General features: G+C 38.5%; 2 protein-coding genes across 6 annotated transcripts in view; one reads left to right on the top strand and one right to left on the bottom strand.

Annotated features, from left to right (window-relative positions):
- The window catches only part of LOC131685193 (actin-histidine N-methyltransferase), a 317,693-nt gene that overhangs the window by 145,499 nt on the left and 149,288 nt on the right, over positions 1 to 22,906 (bottom strand). The gene's annotated exons all lie outside the window — the stretch shown is intronic.
- The window catches only part of LOC131685192 (uncharacterized), a 160,209-nt gene continuing 146,623 nt past the window's right edge, over positions 9,321 to 22,906 (top strand). Inside the window, exon 1 of the mRNA XM_058968734.1 lies at positions 9,321 to 10,360. Within this exon, the coding sequence (XP_058824717.1) occupies positions 10,127 to 10,360 (234 nt within the window). The 5' untranslated portion in view covers positions 9,321 to 10,126. The remainder of the gene's footprint in view (positions 10,361 to 22,906) is intronic.

The raw sequence follows: 22,906 nt of genomic DNA, 5'->3' as shown, positions 1-22,906 counted from the left end.
TTTCTGTTCATGTTATCGTAATATTTTATTTTAGAACTTACTTCCAAATTTGACACGAAGAGTAATATGACTAATGTTAATGATATCAGCAGTTTTATCATGGTATTCGTAAATTCTCTTCTTGGCAGGTTACTATCGGTTTTTTTATTCGGAATAACGTGACAATATGAACTGTATCATCAATATGTGACTAATTCGCTATATCTTGCTCTGTGAATTATATCACGCACACTATTTGGGATTCTCATCGCAGTTTTCGTTTGCTATCCAAACATCACAATAAACCTTATCAAACGAATATCGATGTTCGAAGTTCTAATAGGTTTTTTTATATCTAATGCTCACTATGGTCATAGCAGCTGAGCATTTCATAAAATTTCATTATCATGTTGCATGAAATTGTAAATGATTTGCGATATCTTCTAAACATCACCAGTACGCAAAATAAATTGTAAATCATGTACCAGTTCACGAATACGTGAAATATATTTCATGATTTCGTGAACTATTTCCCGGGCACGGATATTGGATCGTAGCATATATTAGGAATCAAACCAGTTCACGAATACATGAATAATATTTGATGATTTTCTAAACTATTTCACGGGCACGGATATTACCTCGTACCTAATATATTAGAGATCATGAATTAATTCACGAGAATTGAATGCATTCATGAATAAAATCTTGAATTTCGTAAAATAGTGCACGGAACATATCCAGAATATTTTATTTTGTGAATTAGGGCTCCTATATCTATGAATATCATCATAACTCAACCTTCGGTTTTATGAATAATGTTCATAAAGTTGTGAACTAGTTTGCGTACTGAAAATCTTATTAGAAATGACTTGGCGGAAACCGTGACTGAAGTACACAAAACAAAAACACATTATTTTTGTTCATGGTCCTGTTTTCATAACGTAAAAACATGATTGTTCCAGGATTCATGGCACTTTATTCACGATTTTGGGAACAATGTTTTTCCGAGTAGTTTGGATAAATGAGAAAGGCACAATTGCACCGCTAGGTGGTGTATTAAAACAGGTTTTCTATACATCGATTAGTTTCCGAGTCACCTGCGACTGAAAAATGTTCCATTTAATAAAATTCCAAAGTTCACAAACATATAGGGTAACTGTACCCTAATTCATCTTGCTCCTGTATTCATCCCACCCATTTGAATACATTAATTAGAAGAGTGTCTCTATTCAACGCAATAGGTCACTTGGATGGATGAATGAGGGTGCGTTGTACTCGACATTTTGTTTCGCTCAAACGCGAGTATTTTCCATTTTTTAAACCAAAGATTTTTTATCTTACTGCCTCTTAGGAATGAAGCAAGGGTGCTGATACCTATTTAAGCGCAATCCAATCACAGTAAGCCGAGACTACGCACAAATAGGTATACAGTGGAAACCCGATGTTATCAGCACCTGATTTCATCAGCCCCCGATTTTATCAGCTTTTTGTCCCGATTTTATAAGCTTCATATGAAAATTGATAGTTGGTAGTTTGATGGGTTCTAGCAGACGAACCAAGTTGAATTCGAGAAAATCCTTTCTTGGGCATATATTTCTTATCTTAAAAATCCGAAAAATGCAAAAATAAAAATATATTTTTTTAAATTTTGCACTGTCAGACCCTCTTAAGGAAAACTTGAAGTAAATAATCAGAAAAGGTTGCGGGGCTATATCTAAGGACAAAAGAAGAATATTTTAAGAGCTTCGGTTTATTAAAAAGGCATAAAAATATATGTTCCGATTTTATCAATGTCCCTGTTTTATCAGCTTAAAATTCGCGAAGGGGCTGATAAAAACAGGTCTTCACTGTATTTCCACCCCGTGCTAAATTGTTACCCTGATGGGTTACATACTAATGAGATGATTAAGGGCTTATTATTTTAGGTTAAAGGATACACTTGTGAAACAATCTGACTTTATCGTTTTTGCTGACTTATCTTATGAAATATGCGTGCCAATGTAATGTGACCGAGTAAAGCATTGACCATATACGACCTCTAGAAATAACAAGTGTCGGACTAACGATCTTTCCCTTTCCAGCTGCAATCTGCATTCGGAACTGCCCGGTGCTCGTATTTAGTTCCGATTCCGATTATGCACTAACATAGTTGCAACCGAGGGTAGTCGCACAAGCTCTGGCTCAAATCATTCTTTCTCTTTTTCACTATTTAAATAAGATGTACAGGGGTTAAAATTCGGGACTCGTATTTTTAGATCGGAGCTCTTTTATGATAAACAAGTACCTAGCTCAGGACCGACTATGAATTTTTGTATAAAAATTTGGAAATCTGAAGTACAATACCGATTTCAATTCCTAAGTCTTAACGGACCACTTCAATATGAACTATCACAGTGTCTTTGTCGAACAACTTTATTCAAAAAAATTCGGCATCCGTAAAACTTCGGGATGTGAAAGAATGGACTTTTCCCTTTCATTTGAAAGTAAAATTAAAATATTCTGTCAAGGGGTCTAGAAAAACTTTTTATTTTAAAGTTTTTTGGTTGGAAACTATGGGTTAAGAAGTCGATTAACAAGGACAAAAAATGTTGGTTTTAAATAAACAGTAAATTCAGATAAATTTCAATGTATTCAAAGTCCCATTCTCAGTAGAAAAAATATATTTTCAGATTCCTCCGGATCTTGGGCGAAAATGAAACATTATGAACAAGGAGGTGTGGAAAGGTGTTGTCCAAATTTATTCGATAATCTTATACCTTTTCAAGATGTTGATTAATGTAGTGACGGATTTTATCATGCCTTTTTCATTTCGTTTCTTGCTCTACGAGATAGCTAATGTAAACTAGAATGACCCTTCTTCCTGATCCTATGCTGCCTGGTAAAATACAATTGGCTTAAATTCAAAACTTTATATGTGAATGAACTAAAGTAAGTCGAGTCATTGTAATAAACGCCGGATTTTATTGCAATTAGGGTTGAGAATCCTGTTTGTCCTTATCAACTCTAAAAGAAAGATGATTGAAAGAGCAAAAAGCTCTTCGAGTTTTGGATCCATGTTTGTTATCTTTTGGGGTAGATTCATTTCATCAGAATTTATAGATGCAGAGCATTGCTTGTCCTCAAATTTTATTTCCAAATCGAACACACTTCACACAATCTTAGAAAAAAGAACAAAACCAAATTTCATAATTTCCTTTAAGAAGAAATTCCGGAGTCATTACTCGTTGAACACGGATCACAAAAGAAAACGAACAAGAAAATATCAAGCTGGACCATACATTCAGTAAATTCTCAAAGTAATACGTCTGTTTATTGAAGATTTCGCTCATAGTATGGGATAAGAGCAAAGACAACATATCAAGAAAACAGAGTTGCCAGTTCAGTTCTGAATTTGAAGACATTAAAAGCAACACGTCTTTCGGGTAAAGGTGTTACTTCTATATCTACTTTTATATTGAGATCGCTATCTTCGTACAATAAACAAAACCTTTATTTCTCTTTTACTATTGCGATTTCTGCTCAATGTACAGCGATTCCCAAAAGTAAACAAACTTGAACATAAATCTCATCGAATTATTTTTCTATCATTCATGAAACTGTCAATCAGGATTCTCAATCGAAATAAAATCAAATGACTTAATATCTAATCGAGTTGATCAAATATAAAGTTAAAATTTAGGCCAAATATTTCCCACAAGATGCTAACGAGCACAAAGGTTGAATCAAGACTATATCAAGCATACTCCAGAATAAGTGAAGAAATAAAAAAGAAGAAACAAACATATCTGTGACGAAAAAAACGGTTTCATTTTGCTGCATTACCCAGCATCTTTCAAGAGTCTTAATTTCGTTCAAATTTTATCTACTCTACTCTACCTAGAATATCATTGGTGCACATAAAACCGTGGAATCTGGAATTATATTTTTTCCGCTTAAAGATGGGACTTTGCTTTAACAATAGGCCCCGTGCGAATCTAGAAACTTTGACTGGTACTGCTCGCCTTTTAAGTAATGATAACTTCCAGACGTGTGTGACGTAATCAGATCATCCAAACTTCGTCGCTTCATCAAATCTGTTTGGTTTTCAAGCATGCAGCGTTACTCCGTCAGGTAACATTAGCAGCAGTACATGTCCTGCTGATGCTTCGACTGGAACTGCTTGTCTCTCAAATAATGACAACTCTCAGGATGGCGATCATCTTTGGAATGATGTGCAGGAATTTCAGGAATCGACTCTTGACGCAGACTTGAATGGTAAACTGACGATTTATTACCAGAACGTCCGAGGCCTACGCACAAAAATCGATGAAGTTTTCATAGCAATCTCTTCTTCTCATTACGACGTAATTGTTCTCACTGAGACTTGGCTAGATGATAGGATTCATTCTCGTCAGCTTTTTGGCGATACATATGCTGTTTATCGAAACGATCGCAGTTTTGAGAACAGCCGTAAATCACGCGGAGGGGGCGTACTTATCGCCGTGTCTACTGCATTGAATAGTTTCGTCGATCCAACACCTGTTGACGTTTTACTTGAACAGCTATTCGTTAAACTGAAGTTACCTGATCGTTTTGTCAGCATCGGTGTAATTTACTTACCTCCAGATCGTAAGAGTGATCTAATCAGTGCAAACAACCATGTCCGATCGATTGATGCTGTTTATTCTTGCCTTGGAAGTAATGATTGCGCATTATTGTTACAATCAGTCTGGCCTCATTTGGGATACACATGACAATGTCGCACCTGTAGTCAACGTTCTTCGCTCTTATATTTCTACTGCTTGCGCTGCGCTATTGGATGGATTCAGCTTCAACTGTATCACACAAATTAATAGCATTGAAAATCGTTACGGTCGTATCCTAGACTTTGTCTTATTGAATGACACAGCACTAGCCGACTGTCAGATCCACGAACCTGCTGAATATATTTCTGTGATTGATGCAAATCATCCTCCCGTAGAAGTTATTATCAGTATGCATAAACCAGTTATTTATGAGGATATCCCTGATGATCTTGGCCTTGACTTTCACCGAGCTGATTGCTTGGGACTTGCATCAGCACTACTTCATATCGATTGGCATTCACTTGAGGATACGGAAGACATTGACTCTGCCGTTGAATATTTCACTGCTGTGATTAATGCCGTAATGGCTCATTATGTCCCTCTGCGTAGGCCAGCTCGTAAGTCACCGTGGGGTAATGCACATCTACGACATCTCAAGCGACTCAGATCAAAAGCACTACGATTGTATTGCCGTACACGCTGTCGTTTCGCCAAATATCGTTTTGCGCTAGCGAGTAATAATTATCGATCCTATAACCTTTTATTGTACAAAAGATACTCCATTCGAACACAAGTAAACCTGCGCAATAATCCCCGTCAGTTTTGAAAATTCGTGAACTCCAAGCGGAAAGAGAACGGATTACCTACTGATATGTTTTTGAAGGAGCAGAGTGCTAGTCTGGCTTCGGAGAAGTGTGACCTATTTACCACCCACTTTAAAAGCGCATTCAATGAACCTATTTCATCTGCTGATCAAATTGCGCGTGCTTGTAGAGACACTCCATTAAATATTTGTCCTTTGGGACGCTTCACTGTTACAGATCGTCAGGTTATAGCAGCAATCAGTAAGCTAAAATATTCAGTCACTCCTGGTCTTGATGGCATACCTTCATGTGTTCTTAAGAAATGCACGGATGCATTAATTTTGCCGTTGACAACTCTATTCAACAATTCCTTTAGGCAGTGTTGTTATCCTTTTAGCTGGAAAAGGTCAGTTATGTTTCCTGTATTCAAAAAACGAGATCGGCGAAATGTTGAAAATTACAGAGGAATTACATCGTTGTGTGCCTGCTCCAAAGTGTTTGAGATCATAATGAACGATGTGCTCTCTGCATCCAGTCAAAGCTACATTTCTCCTGATCAACATGGATTCATCCCAAAAAGATCAACCTCCACGAATCTCGCTCATTTTGCTTCATTCTGCTTGCGTAACATGGACGCTGGTGCTCAGATCGACACTGTATATACCGACTTGAAATCAGCATTTTACAGAGTTGATCACGCAATACTTCTGGAACGGTTGAAATTAATAGGAGTGTCTTTTGATCTGATTCGTTTGCTCGAATCATATCTGAGAGATCGAACACTTGTAGTAAAAATTGGATGTGTGTTCTCTGCCCCATTTTCGAACAACTCGGGTGTTCCTCAAGGAAGTAATTTGGGCCCACTCTTGTTCACACTCCTTATCAATGATCTAGCTACAGTATTACCACCGGGTTGTCGTATATTTTACGCTGATGATGTTAAATTATACATGATCGTCAAGTGCATCAGGGATTACTTAGCTTTACAACAGCTCTTGGAGACTTTCAATGACTTCAACTTGCTTACAATTAGTATTCATAAGTGCAGTGTAATATCGTATCATCGCAAGCACAAACCAATTTCATACGACTACTGTATTGGAGAACAGCATCTTGAGCGTGTACTACAAGTGTGTGACCTTGGAGTCACTTTGGATTCTGCACTCACTTTCCGACCTCATTTCGACTATATTATTAACAAGGCAAACCGCCAGATGGGATTCATGTTTAAAATTTCTAATGAATTTAAGGACCCTCTCTGTCTCCGTTCACTTTACTGCGCATTGGTACGGTCAATATTGGAATCTAACTCCGTAATATGGTGTCCGTACCAAGCAACATGGATAGCAAGAATTGAAGCAATTCAAAGAAAATTCGTTCGTTATACACTAAGGCGCCTTCCGTGGCAGGACCCTATTAATCTTCTGCCATACGAAGACCGCTGTAGATTATTAAGTCTACACACGCTTGAAGCGAGAAGGAGAGTAGCCCAAGCTGTTTTTGTCGCTAAGATTCTTCTAGGAGAGTTAGATACGCCAGAATTGTTGGCCCAACTCCACATCTATGCACCGGAACGTGTACTCCGTCAACGAAGCTTTTTGCTGTTGGAACACAGGAACTCCTTGTATGGTAGCCATGATCCAATTCGCTTCATGTCTGCCACATTCAACGAAGTGTTTGCGGCTTTCGATTTCAACGTGTCATCTACTACCTTCAAAAACCGGCTATTAAGTAGTTTCTGACTTACCAGATATTTCCTGAGGACATTTTAATCTGTATTTTTATTTTTTATGCTTTTGTTTATATTTTTTTACATTGTTTATTTTATTGTATTAGTTTGTTTTTGTTATATTTATTTCTGTATTTATTGTTAAGTTCTGTATTGTGTATTTGAAAAGATATGGGGTTTTTACGCCAATTTGAGTATAGTTAATGTTTCACTCAAATTGGCTTTTCCCCATCCCTTCATATTCATTAAGACCAACTAGATCAGATGAAAAATAAATAAAATAAATAAAAATTTAATAGCTTTCTCTGGCGATTTTAGATCGCGATGTAGTTTTCTACAAAGTTGCACACAATGAAATTGTCCATCAGATTCTCACTTTTGGTAATATTTGAATGTATAAAGTACTACCTAGGGGCAAAAATGTGAAACAGTTTCATTGAAAACCCTAAGTTTTCAAACAAAAAAACTTTAAAATAAAAAGTTGTTCTGGAGCCCCCGACAGAATATTTTAATTTTACTTTCAAATGAAAGAGAAAAGCCGATTCTATCACATGCTGAAGTTTTAGCGATTCCGATTTTTTCGAATAAAATTGTTCTACCAAACACACCGTGCTATGGTAATACTACACCTGTATTATTTGATTCTTTCCTCTGTTGTGGCAATCAGAATTGCGTCCAATTTTCTTCAATACCTAAAACAAAGTGCAACAAATATTTAAAAATACTCGTCCAAACTAAATATTGAGTGGTTGCGAAAATTTTTTGTCCTAAAATTTTGGAGTGCGGTGCAGATCGATCCATAATGGCGCTTTTTGACACTGCAGCTCTCTGGGCAAGTTATCTGCGTAACTACATCATAGAAAACACTCAACATACCTTGATCCCTTCGTGATAAGCGGGGAGACATTTATAATTCACAGTTTCGAAATGACGGACGCGATTTTGAATATTTAGCAGCCGTGAGTTATGTTACAGACAATAATGGTAGTCAACTCTGATTCACCAAATACCTCGATTAATAGTTCATTAAAATCAATTCAAATATATTGGACTTTAATAGCTGTGCAACAACTGATTTGAGGTTACAGCTGTACGTTCAACTCCTACTAAGTGTTGGAGCCCCTAATCCTAGCCCATTGTGCCCGTTCATAAAGACGACACTGCCTAGAAGTAATCATTTCATTGGGTTCATCGTACGGTCATGAAACAAAACGAAAAACTCGCACTCAAACATAGTTCCTCAAACACTCCATCTGAAACTCCATTCACAGGTTCTCAACTCCAACTACCAACAGTAAATTCCGCATGTTAACATCTGTTCTTTCCTGCCGCACGTAGCCTCCGGAATCCTACCGGCGGCAGTACAAACACCCACAATAATCCGCTTTGAATCCCATTTCGATTCGGACTCAAAAGCGCAATCTGCCTGCCCCCACTTTGCAAGCATAACGCCTCCCCCATCAACCGATCGCAGCTTTTCGGCTACCTACCTACTCAGAGCAGAGTGAATTTGAAAAGCATGAAAGCGACAGTTTTCCTCGCCAACAGAGATATACCGGTTGAGCAGTCACAATCGGTCTCACTACACAATACACACACACACATCGTCACATTGAGCATGATGCAAAAGCAAAACAAACATGTTCTTCGGAGCATTTCCATGAACAGCATCACAGCATCGGCATATCTATGCTTTGGAAAGCTTCGGCTAGGCTTTCTCGCTCTCGGCTCGGTCACTACAGTTCGGGTTCTCTCAGCTGCAACATAACTCATAACTTCGCTTTGTCAGGGATGGCAGTACGGGTTGCTATTGAAATGGTTTATGAAAAGATAAAAGCGTTTCAATAGAGATAAATATCAACTTGACAGACACTTTGAATCGATCTATGTATGCAAAGGAACAATGTGTCAATCTCGTAACGCCTGGCAACACTGCCCCACTCTACTCTAAACCAGTCGGTACACGTTAGTAGATCGGTGCAAATCCAAACAAGCCGCAGCATCCACCTGTGGGTTTCCCATTAAGCCGAACCCAGCAGGCCGTACGGTGTTGGTGGGCTCCGACTGGACCAGTCTGTCGATAGACTTTGAATCGTAAATAGCTGTTTGAGCAGTGGCAAAGCAACGACACCGACGACGACGACGACAAGAAAATATCGGGAGGATTTTCCAAACAAACCGCGTGTCTGACTGGCGTAGTGTAGTCACTCGGCAGACGTTGGACCAGGTGGACGTTCGTTATTTGAATTTGCGCGCTCACTACAGACTATAATCATCTCACGGATGCGAAACTGAGTACCGTTTCTCAAATCGATCGTATCGAATCACGTTTCAAGCTGATTTAGCATATCGAAAAGCAGACAGTAGTCAGTTAGGTTCGGCAGTTAGTGAGCAGCCTGTGCGTTTGTGGTGGAGACAGCAACAAAGGAATTAGAAATTCGGTTCGTTTGATCCGTTGGACGGAACAGGCCAACAAAAACATACCGCCCTTTCGGGTGGTGGAAACCTGACCCACCGAGAGCCACTGACTGGCACCCGTTGCCGTGGAATAATTTGCGCGCTATTTTGCCGTTGCTGGCGGTGTGTGTGGCACGTGGAGTTTTGAATGCGCAAAGTGAATTTGGTTATGCTTCGGCAAGATTGGTCGGGAAAAAAAGGCTTGAGCTTCGCGAAACGAGAGTGAATGTGGAATATGGCGATGATAATAATACAAGAGGTATTAATTATTGCAGCAATTGGAGTGTGATTCGTAACATTGTGGGTGAATTTACTGTACGGCCTGGGGGAGTAGAGGAGGTTGCAGAAGATAATCAAAAGTGAATACTGCACAAACAGCCTTCGGGGTGGCCTTGTGGGCAATCGAGTGTACCTGTAGGAGGAAAGCGAGAAGCAAGTGCTATGTTGAAAATGCAATTTCACTGCAATTTCGAGTGAGCGGGAAACAGGATCTGAAAGCCTTTGTTGTTGTTTTTGTTGTTTGAGTTTCATAGTGCAACCTCGCTATTTTTACCGTGCTGTCGTGATTTCATTCAAAGTGCCAAGGGAAGATGGAAGTGTTTAACAGGATGAAACTCGTGCTGGCACTAGTGGCGCTAGTACTTTCGGTGATGAACAGATGTTCCTTTGCCGAACCGGAACTGACGGCTTCGGTGTCGACGGGTGGCTCAGCAGCACAGCGGCACTCGTCGGAGGGTGCTGCATCCGTTCAGCAGCCAGAGGATCGAGCAGAAGAGGAGGGCTTGAAGGATGTTGCCGTGTCGGAAATTGTTCAACCACCACAGGTGAGGAAAAGCAGCATGATTGTGTGTGATTCATAAAACGATACACTATGAACGGAGTGAAGGTACTTTCTAGTGTTGAACTAATGCACAGAGAACGTAATTTTGGAACCATTTAACACAGTCTACTTCATCGGTGTCCGGTCGTTTGGCAGTCTGCTATTAGGCTGAATGAGCTGAGCTTTTGAAAGTGCTGTAATATTATTTAAATCCTGCATAACTCTTCAGTAGGTTTGAATTCAAATTTTTAAGTGAGTTTTGTGTGTTTAGGTGCGATAATATAAATAAATCAATAACCACTGAAGAAAATCGTTCATAAATTGTGGAAAAAATCACGATTTCGTGAACAGAACGATTTACAAAAATCGTGACCAAGTTACTGAAATTATGAATAATAAACCGTATTCATGAAAATATTTGTGTTTCCAAAAAAATAGTTCACGCCAAAACATACATGGCGTCACATTTGAATATTAAAAGAACCGACAGTTAAACAATGTTCATGATTTCAGGAGCTTAGTCGCAAATTTCGTAACTCTGATCACGTTACCGTGATATTTCGTTCACGAGTTTACTATCGAATTTTTCTGGCTGAGTAGCGGAAATTATGTTCATAATTTCAGCACCTTAGTCACGATTTTCGTAATTTCTATTCACGTTTTCGTGATATTTTAGCCACGAGCAGAGAAATCTATGTTCATGATTTCAAGATCTTAATCACGGTTTTTGATATTTTAGTCACGAGTAGTGTGATTTTCTTCCATGATCTTAGTAGCGATTTTCGTAATTTACATGCAAGTGATCGTGATATTTTATTATTATGGTTACTTTGGGGTTTGACACGCGAAGTCAAGTTAGTCATATTTAGTTTCACTATGATATTCGTAATTTCTCTTCGCCTTATCGTGATATCTTACTTTTTGGTTACTACCGATTTTTTTTACTCGGGATAACGTGACAACATAAACTGGCTCACAAAGGTGTGAATAATTCGCGGTATCTAGTTTTGTAAACTATATCACGAAAACGATTTGTGACTCTCTAATGTATTTTTGGTGATCAGCGCAGTTTTCGTTTTCTGTCCGGACATTAAACTGTCTAATAGTTTACTTATATCAACAGCTCGCTCCTACACCCAAAATCCGACGGGTATGTTTCTATTACTTTTGGGTAAGATTCTATTGTGTTTTCGGTAACAGACCACGCAATTGCGCATTGCGGTATTAAACTCATATTCCCACAAAGGTAGTAAACGGTGGAATGACGAATTTCGGTTGCTGTTCATGTATGCGCATCACACAATCAAACACTTTTTCAGTATGTGTCAACCTCGGCTCTGTTCGGATGTAGGATAATTTGGTCGATTGCTATGATAGTACTAGTACCGAGTCAAACCAACCGGAATCCTGGCGGATCTCTGACCATATTCAGGCTGGAACCTGCCCCAATATTGGCAGAAAGCAGCCAGAATTACGGATTTTTACTGGGTAGGTTGGATAGTGGAATAAAAAGTTTAGGCGGTTTCCGGATCCGGCCTAGCTGCCAGATCCGGACCAGTCCCCAAATCCAGACCTCCCGGATCCAGACACGTACCCAGATCCGAACCAGCTCCCGGATCTTGACCAGTACCCGGATCCGGACCAGTACCCGGATCCGGACCAGTACCCGGATCTAGCCCATCCCCTTTTCCCCTTACCAAGTCCGGACCAGAACCAGACCCAGACCTGGTGCTTAGATCCAGACAAGTGTCTGGATCCGGACCCTCGGTTCAGATACGTGGATCCAAACCATAGGTCTTGCTTCCCGTACATGACGGGAAGGACTGTTCATGTTTTGTGCAGTCGCTACCTTGCTGTTAACGTCCGTGATAGAAAAGAAATTTCAATTTAACACCAGCCGAAATTCCCCACCACTATTCCGAGTCGTTTTTTCTGACTGTGCTTTGAAGCTAGCCGAGTGTGAGCCGATCTTCAAATACGGAATGTGTCGTGTAGAGAAAATCGAATCTCGTCTTTGTCCACATAGTGTTCACTTCACTTGATGCGCAATACAATGACAAGCGAAGTGCTACACACTTCCAGACAATCCGACGCGATAATATTTATTGAATAAGAATTGATGAAACATGAGTGCGACGCAGAGAAGATTTGAATGTGTTGGTATTGCCGTTTGAGGAATTTTTTGTTGTGACCGTTTTAGCATGAAACGTCTTGCTATTAGAACATTTTTGCCTTTCTCATATAGAAAGGTTATGCAATCACTCTGAAAAACGTCAACCTAATCCCGGCCCGGAGGGCCGAGTGTCATATTCCATTCGACTCAGTTCGTCGAGATCGGAAAAAGTCTGTATGTGTGTGTGTATGTATGTATGTGTGTGTGTATGTGTGTGTGTATGTGTGTGTATGTGTGTGTGTATGTGTGTGTGTGTGTATGTATGTGCGTATGTGTCAAATAATGTCACTCATTTTTCTCAGAGATGGCTGGACCGATTTGCCCAAACTTAGTCTCAAATGAAAGGTGCAACCTTCCCATCGGCTGCTATTGAATTTTGGATCGATCGGAATTCTGGTTCCGGAATTACGGGTTTCAGAATGCGGCCACATAGAAATTTCTCATATAAACTATAGGAAAAATTAAAAATAGAATTTTTATTTTTGATGCTAAATGTGTTCAAGGTGCATGAAACGTCGAGATTTGATGCAAACTCGAAAAAAAAATTTGACTACGATTCACTTTTTTGGATTTTGGCACATTTTTGCCTTTCTCATATAGAAAGGTTATGCAATCACTCTGAAAAACGTCAACCTAATCCCGGCCCGGAGGGCCGAGTGTCATATCCCATTCGACTCAGTTCGTCGAGATCGGAAAAAGTCTGTATGTGTGTGTATGTATGTATGTGTGTGTATGTGTGTGTGTATGTGTGTGTATGTGTGTGTGTGTATGTATGTGCGTATGTGTCAAATAATGTCACTCATTTTTCTCAGAGATGGCTGGACCGATTTGCCCAAACTTAGTCTCAAATGAAAGGTGCAACCTTCCCATCGGCTGCTATTGAATTTTGGATCGATCGGAATTCTGGTTCCGGAATTAAGGGTTTCAGAATGCGGCCACATTGAAATTTCTCATATAAACTATAGGAAAAATTAAAAATAGAATTTTTATTTTTGATGCTAAATGTGTTCAAGGTGCATGAAACGTCGAGATTTGAAGCAAACTCGAAAAAAAAATTTGACTACGATTCACTTTTTTGGATTTTGGCACATTTTTGCCTTTCTCATATAGAAAGGTTATGCAATCACTCTGAAAAACGTCAACCTAATCCCGGCCAAATTTTTTTTTCGACTCGTTTAGTGTTTCTGGATTTTAACAGGGGCGTAGTTGATGGTTTACGGAGAGGGGTTACACCCCCGCCCCCCCTCTACTGTTCGCGCCCCTCCTTTAAAAATCTCCTTAAATCACCCCTCAGACCACCACCCCATCCAGCCCTCATACCCCTCCCTTTCAACCCCATCATCTTTAAACCACCACTGTATCACAAAGCATACCAATTTAAGCTGGGGAGTCGTTCGTTCATGGGACTTTCGCCCTCTTCACATACCCAGCCCCGCATGACAAAATGAGTTAGCAAGCAGATAACATTGATCTAATGATGATTAGGCTAATGGAGTATGATATTTTTTTGTTTCAAGTGTTTCACCGTCGACACGTAGCTCATCAAGTTCGTGGCTGGCATGCCATTGTGTATAAGTGCAAAGTGTACTAAGAATGTAATGGACATTTCCACAATTATGTTGAACATAAAAAGCCTCCGTGCCATAGTTTAGAGAAATGAGAAAGGCACAATTGCACCGCTAGGTGGATTAAAACAGGTTTTTTTTCTTATTACCGTAAAGATATTACGGCCAAGTTTTGGGTGTACTACTGGTCGCTAGCTTCGAGACATAACTATATGATATTTCATAGAAAAGTGAATGGATCATGAACATGATGATATCTTCTAAATAACACAAGAACGCAAGATGGATCGTGAATCATGTACTAGGAGTTACGAACCAGTTCACGAATACAGGAATATTTTATGATTTTGTAAACTATTTCATGAGCACGAATAGTCAGTCGTAACTAATATATTAGGAATCATGAAAAAATAGTATGTTTTGATTTTGTGAAGTACACGGCACTATGGGCCACAAATCGAACAAATTTTGGTCGAAAGCCCAGTAAACTTCGTAAACCGTAAGTACTAGGTAATTATTGTCTTCGAAACAAATTCACCACAATACGTGCACTTCATTTTAGTGTAAACGAATTTGGGATGGATCTCTCCATTTTTAAATAAAAAAATTATCTCCTGAACACACAATCTTCTAAAGAAATGTAGAGAAATTATTTCTTAGTACCTCCGTTGAAAATGTCATAACTCTATCTGCCACGGTTTTTCTTTTACGGCGTTTTTCATGCTCCTAATAACTGGCTGGCTTTTATCTTTAAAGTTGATTTTTCGTGAATGTCAACTTCGAATAACAGTTTGATCTTAGAAATGCATATATTTCTTCCTCAGAGATACACTCATTAACTTTTATATAAACAGAAATATTGATGAGTTTATTTTCAAAATTCAACATTTTCTAAGGTAAAGAACTCCGAAGGTAGGCAAAAAGTAGCCATCAATATCATACTTAACTGACAACACTTTAAAAACAGTTCCATGGACACATATTCGATTTTTTCTACATTACAGATGAAGTTTAGAAGCAAAATTTTCACATGAAGAGTCATAAGGAGACAAACCATTTCCCACTATCGATTTACTGATTTTGAAGCACCATTAGAGGACCATGACATTGTCACTTTTTGCCACCTTCGGAGTTATTTACTTTATAAGATGTTAAAGCATAAAACCATCAATGCCTCTGTTTATATAGAAGTTAATTAGTGGCACTATAGAAAAATATGCGCTTTCGTAAACACTACCTAGAAATTAACTCCAATGGAGTTATTTTAAAAAAAAACTGTTTTTTTGTGGAGCCACCCTAAACGAAGCATAGAAAATCACTGTAAAAAAAACCGTTACAGAGAGAGAGAGAGAGAGAGTTATGACATTTGCAACAAAGTTATACAGAAATGATGTCTCTACATTTCCTTGGAATGAAACCTTTTATTCGCTCAGAATTTTTTTGTTTAAAAAATCGAGAGGGCTGCCCTAACTTCGTTTACACCAAAATGAAGTACACTTTTTGTGGAGAATTTGCTCCGAGGACACTGAATGTCTAGTACTTACGGTTTATGAGTTCTAAATTTTCGACCAGGAAAATTTGTGGTCCTTGGTCCACGGTCAGCCGTGACTGTTATACTAAGAATCTGGAACAAGCGCGGATATTCAATCGTGAATTATGGGGATCATGAATTAGTTCACGAAGATGAGTATATTTCCGAGTTTCGTGAAACAGCTCACGACAAAATATCCAGTTTGTTTTGATTTCATGAACTAATTCACAACAACGAGAACGAGATCATGATCAAGATACAAAAAATCATGAATCAGTTCACGTGATATAGTCCGACTCCGAATAATGTTCCTAAATCTATGAATAAAATCACGAGTCATCCTTTGGTTTTATGAATAATCTTCATGAAGTTGTTCACGTACAGAAACTCGATTTGGTTAAAACCGTAACAGAAGTGATAAAAGTGTTACGCAGGCAACAGCAACGTTTTGACAATTTGAATTTGAAATATTAGTAGGAAATGTGCTGTTTCGTGAGACCAGAGCATATATATCGTAGGACCAACATGGCTTTTTTCCTTTTTTCCTTCGACAACTACTAATCTAGCCCAATTCACTTCGCTCTGTATTAAAAATATTGAACTTAGATCTCAGGTCGATACTGTATACACGGATCTCAAGGCTGCATTCGATCGTGTAGACAACTCTCTTCTACTGGCAAAGATGAAGCGGCTGGGCGCTTCGGATTATTTTATAGGGTGGCTTAAATCATATCTCGTAAATCGTTCTCTGTGTGTAAAATTAGGAAATAACGAGTCATACCGTTTGTCAACTTGTCGGGAGTGCCTCAAGGGAGCAATCTAGGACCGTTGCTTTTCTCGTTGTTCTTCAATGACGTTTATTTTGTTATACCTCCTGGATGTAGACTTATATATGCCGATGATCTCAAACTATTTCTTATTGTGTGGTCAATAGAAGATTGCAAGGAAATACAGCAACACTTAGATGCTTTCTGTAGTTGTTGTAATCGCAACTTGCTGGCTCTCAGCGTGTCCAAGTGCTCCATAATATCTTTTACATGTAGAAAAAATCCAATACTGTGGAACTACACCATTTCCGGGGAATCGCTAGAGAGAATGACAGTTGTCAGAGACCTCGGTGTACTTCTGGACTCACAACTGACATTCAGAAATCATTACTCTCATGTTACAGCACAGGCAAATAGGAAGCTAGGTTTCATTATAAGAATCGCCAAAGAGTTCACTGATACATATTGTTTGCGGGCACTCCACTTTTCACTTGTGCAATTTGTCTAGGAAGCTTCAGCACCCATTTGGTGTCCTTACACAAGCATTTGGATCAACCGAATCGAAGCAGTGCAGGCAAGATTCCTTCGTTTTGCTCTTAGAACTCTCCCATGGCGTAACCCAGCAGAGCTACCACCGTACATCGATCGCTGTCGTCTGCTCGATATGGAAACCCTAGCCAAAAGGCGGAACACATTTAGAGCAGTAATTGTTGGGAAGATATTAACTGGTCAAATAGATGCTCCAGATATTCTCTCACAAATAAATGTCAATGTGCTCCGAGAAGTCTCAGATCGCATAACTTTTTAAAACTCGAGTGTCAACGCACCGAGTACGGTCAAAACGAACCCATTAGGGCGATGTGTAATGTTTTTAATAGTGTTTATGGCCATTTTGACTTTTCTGTATCTTGTGATGTTTTCAAAAATAGACTAAGAAGGTTGACTTAGATTTTAAGATTCATTTTTTTGTAATATTTGTATTTTTCATTTATGTAATGCTGTGTACTATGTTATTATATTTTATTGTAGTGTGAATCCATTGTAATCAGGTGTGAATATATGAAAAGATAATGGGTTTTTACGCCCATTTGAGGATTGCTTCTGAAGTATATCCTGAAATGGGCTTTTCCCATTCAACTACATTTCATGTAGACCAACATAGGTCATAAATAATAATAATAAATAATGAATTTATGCATGGCTAAATATTTATCAAACTAAATCCAATAAGGCGAAGATATTTTTTCGATGTTTTTAAAACTTGGGGCACGATATTCGAGGCTAAATAAAACAATGTACACACTTAGTAAATCAGCGGTTCGACTTTTATTTGAAGAGTATGGATCCTACAGATTATTTAAAAATTAATAACACAAACAATAAAAGCAAACCATTCGCCATATTCAGGCAAGAAAATGAGAAGTAGCAAATGATGCGAAAAATCATGAAACCGCGGAAGAAAATGTTGCAAAAACATGTTTTTACAGCAGTTGCGTCTGGTTTGGACTTGCAAATGACTTCTTTGGTGCCCTCGTCGTCGCCAGAGAGTGGAATTGAAGTTGTGCATTTCAGTTAACGTGGGTGCTTAGCTGTGCGACGATCACGTTTGCGCTTCGGAAGATTTTTTTAAATTATTATTCCTTCTCTTTTTCGATCATGTTTCTTTCGAATTCAACAACACCTTAACCCAACATTGCCAGACCTACTATATATAGTAGGTGCTAACTCCTATTATTCAAGCAATAACGCAGAACAGGCATCATCAATGAGTTAATATTGTTCATATACTCTTGCAGAATACGTTTAGAGAAGTTAGACTAATGTTTATGTTTTGTTTTCATTCAATTTTCCCTTAAGGGGTTATACATGTTTGTCAGGATGAAACAAAAATCGAATTTTTGAAAATTAGATATTCTGAAATTACATACGCTGAGGATTTTTTTTTAAATTTCATTAAGATCGGAATACTACAACTTGAGTTACGGCTATTAATAGACCGCTACTCATTGATCCCTCGTAGGAGGTGCGTAGTGTTTGATATGCTGGACCGTTAGCTCGCTACACCGGCAGTAAAACTCGATTATCTCGGAGTTGTACTTTCTTGAAAAGTTCATTCGCGGCGATCACAATATCTCAGGAGCTAATCACTAGATCAATCAGAAATGTTCACTAGTTGTGTACACAAATAATTTAACTGGAATGACCACATTAATTTTTTCCGATTGGAAACCTCGAATTGTAATGCGCATGAAAAATAAGTTAGGCAATAATGGGTTAAATTATTATATTGTTAACTCGCGCGAAATATCTGACGCGTGAGTTAAAAATATGGACGACGAGCACTTGCTGCCGCCATCTTGCACAGATGCAATTGCGTTCTTTATGTCCTCTTCCCTTCGTACTAACGTTTTTCGCACGAAATTACGCACTATTTCACTCTCAAAATAATTCAAATTCACATTATAATAGTGACCTATAATGTCCCAAACGGTAGACTTATCGTGACCCCAAGCGAATGTTTCATGTTGATGACCGTACTTTTTTTCAAAAACATCGAAAAACTAACACAATACTCGTGTTCAGCATTAATTTTTACGTAAGAAAAAACTCAGTTGACATTGTTTTCATTGATTAAATGTACTGAGGACGAAAGACAATGCGTTTTCACAGAACAACACGCGAATACATAAACGGTGCAGTAACTAATAATGCCCGCTGATCCACGGTAACAGCCGAAGTGACAGCCGTCAACGATGTTTTCTACCGTGTAACTAATGCTCCTAGATTGTGCGACCTCTGCAATAACGTAAAAAAGATAATGCCCCTATTGTACCTTCACACCCATTTGACTCCATCCTACTACACTTAAAAATTTTCATCGAATATGGTCAATGTTTTGAAATGGATGTAGAAGATGTACATGTACATTTACCACTCATCAGTGCAAAACACAGGGTGGTTGGTTAATATATTTCCTTTTTTCTAAAGGTTTTTTGACAATTTTTACAACAAGTAAAAAAATCATTTTTTATTTCGACTTATGTAGTCACACTTTCTTTTTTACTTTTTAACGACATTCAATTAGCTAGAGATTACTAAGTAGTGAGAGCAAAGATTTAAAATATACAGATCGGAAAACTAGCAGTGGCAGGGTCATTAGAAACAGGCCTAAAATCTTACGGACTAATCTTTTGTCTTCTGCTGGCAGGAGTCAAGCATAGACAGTGTTACTACGAATCATTCAAGTCTATCAACATATCTCACGGCAAAGGCAGACTTGTCCTTCTTTACCATGAGAACCGCAAAAGAGAAGTCACGTAGCATCATCACTGTAAACCTGTCGGCGATTAACAACATTAATAAAAATGTAGTAAGTATAGAAGTTGGATTCTACTTCTTCATTACCGATCACACTATCTCCACTATCTGGACTAGATATCGATCCATCAACTCATGGACCGGGGACCGGCTTTACTTTGAATTGAATTGAACCCAGATCAACTGGCATGAGTAGCGGTCACGCTTACCACTCAACCACCGGCGCAGTAGCACGGGCACTTTTGTATCCTTAAGCAGACTCATTTCACTACGTAGCTGGGGCAACGATACAATACTATTTGTGCATTGGATATAGAACAAAGCTTTGGCTTGCTTCACTGGTGCCTATAGCGTAGCGACTTTTTGCTTCTGTTTTGTGCGAGGTCAGAAGATATACTGAATCGAGTGCGTTGTACGCAGCTCACCAGGGTTCGATTCCCAACCCCCGCACATGGGGATAAAGATTTTTCTAAGGAGAATGACGCTAAGATTAAACTCTATAATCAAAATATAAAAAGTGCAAAATAATCTCATATTTTCTTAAAATCTACTAGTTTCTAGTAAAAATTCCAAGTTATCAGTTTTCAAGCAACTACTGTGCAAAATCGGAAGTTAATCAAATCAAATCGACTATTATAACTTTCTAAATATCACTACTACAAGTTTAGTAGATTCTGATTGGAAGCTTGACAGAAATACATTCACTCTAAAAACCGACCTTTTTCCTCTGAAGGCCGACAGTGTTGCCGAGTTTTCGGTGGCTAGTGTTTCGGTGACCTGTTATATATTTTAATAAATATGTTCAAAATTGTTTTAAATTGTTCTTGGTTATACTTGTCACTTGGGAATAAAAATTCAGCATCAACACAAGATAGCGTTTTTCTGTAGATTTAATGTTGGACAAGAAAACGCTGGTTGGACATTCTATATATGTATCCCCCAAAAAATATCTCATGAGTTATTTCATTACGTTATGCATTACTTTTAAATAGCTATATATAACCTAAGAAACGAATACTCGGGATCACACACGCTTTTGTATCTACGAAGCACCCTCAAGGCCGAACTATACCGGGGTGCTTTTCTTCTTGGACAAGAGCGTGTCAGCGTTTCGCAATCAAGCTGGAACGAAATCCCCCAAAGGAAGCAACGAATTTTCATCCACACCATCATTGCTTGCTCCCTCCTTGTACACGTTGTGGTAGGGAAGAGTGAGTCACACACGGTCCCATTGAGCATAATTTCGATAAAGATACCTGACGACATGGAAGATGCATGAAGATGTTCAGTTCAGTTCAGAAATCAACCAGCAAACCGCATACCGAACAATAGGGAAGTGACAAATTTTCTCATGTGTAAAACCGTTATACGATGGATTGATGAAATGACATCCGCCTTCACCGCCATTGGTACGAGATACATAATTCAGAAACGTGAATCAATAGGAAGACAAAGCTTGATGATTCTCCTGACGCTGGTGGTGATCATTTATTTAAAAATATCTCTTTTACTGTTTGATATGTATCGGTAGCGGGTAGAGCTTCCATGCCGGGAATTTATTTCCCAGGAATCCCGCAATTTTCGCTTTCCTGGGAATTTATTTCTAATACTCCCCAGTTTTTCTTTTTTTTACAAAAGATTTATTCTCTTCAATAGATTCAATTTCTGCAGATAATATCTGAAGACCCAAACATGCAATCAAATATTTAGCTATCCAAAGATTCAAAAAATGCAAAGATTAGGACCCCATAACCAAAGATAAAAAAAAACAATTTACTGATCTAAACATTTAGTCGATCACATTCAGAAATTCAAAAAAAAAATGTTGATCCTGGATCAATTTACTAAAACATTTAACTAGCACAAATATACAGATTTGTCTATTTTTAGACCACTTAGGATAGCAACTCTAAAACTCCTTGCTTTTATGGGAACAGCCAATTACGGCAAACCACAACCTTTGCATTAGCCCTTACAATCCGTATACCAGTTTTTTTTTGAGACTTGTTAATAACGCGCTCATCTCATTTATCATTTGAGCAATCATTCGATCTGTCTGGGAGCTGGTGGAAATCGAAACTTTGTACAAATTAAGCATAGCATGATTACCATATCATTCGTAGTTGCTATTTCGTGATTGAAGCGAAGCTGCACAGAGAAACAACAAAAGGGGCTTGGGAGTCTCCACTCTCAATGTGCACGCTTCGCCAGTGAAATGCTAATAAGGGCGCCGGCTACGTCCATACAGTCATTGGGGAAGCGAAAGAATGTTAGTGCAACAAACGTTGTTATGGAACCCGTGTACACCACTGTTTCTCCACGTTTTCGACGGGAAGGAGTTGTTGTTGGTAGAATGGGGTAAAGAGTAACACAAATATGGATTCACCTTAAAAAGTGATACGATCTATGCAACTCTCAGAAGTGTTATGGTGTGTTTTGTTGCTCTGGGCTACCGAAAATGCATGATAGATTTATCGTTCGTTGAATTAATTTGGAAGTGCTCGGTTTGTGAAAAAGCAACTACAGCTACGGACAGAACAGTTGGGAGTGTTATTCATGTTTAATTACATCAAACGACACGTGAACGATTTTACTATTCCTTATTTCTTCATTCCGACTAAACTCTACATTCCAAAAACAATACAAAATACTTTTGTGAATTCCAACGGGGAAAACAGATCGCAATTTTGTGAAAAAATTCCTCTCAGAGGCAGGATTCGAGCCTGCAACCTTTGGGACTCCGGTCCAATGCATTATGGTATCCCTGGGCAATGATGACATCCCAGTAAAAATTCCTATCTCGAGAAATTTGTCAAAATAGACATGCTTAGACTATCTAATCGAAGATTTCATAACACAAGTAGTACTTATCATGTACTAACTTTCGTATTATTATAAGAAGTGAAATAAGAATTATGTATTGGTTTCTTTCTCCGCGAATGATTGGATAAAGTTCCAATTCTTATGTAATCATTATTCAGGCGCGTTGTTATGCCAAGTGAAGCGCATTTTAAACGGTACAAAATAAACACTACCGCAATACCTGAAGCGACTAAGTTTGTACGTCGAATATACAACCGACGACATGCGCACGTGTTTTTACGCTTATTATTGGAGCAAGGTGGGAGACAATAAGAACGAAATTAAACTAATTTAATTTTAAACAACAATATGCCCAGAAAATTCAGCAACAATA

Source organism: Topomyia yanbarensis, chromosome 2 (genome assembly GCF_030247195.1).
Source record: "Topomyia yanbarensis strain Yona2022 chromosome 2, ASM3024719v1, whole genome shotgun sequence".
NCBI classification, from domain to species: domain Eukaryota; kingdom Metazoa; phylum Arthropoda; class Insecta; order Diptera; family Culicidae; genus Topomyia; species Topomyia yanbarensis.
This window is presented reverse-complemented; position numbering and strand designations above follow the sequence as displayed.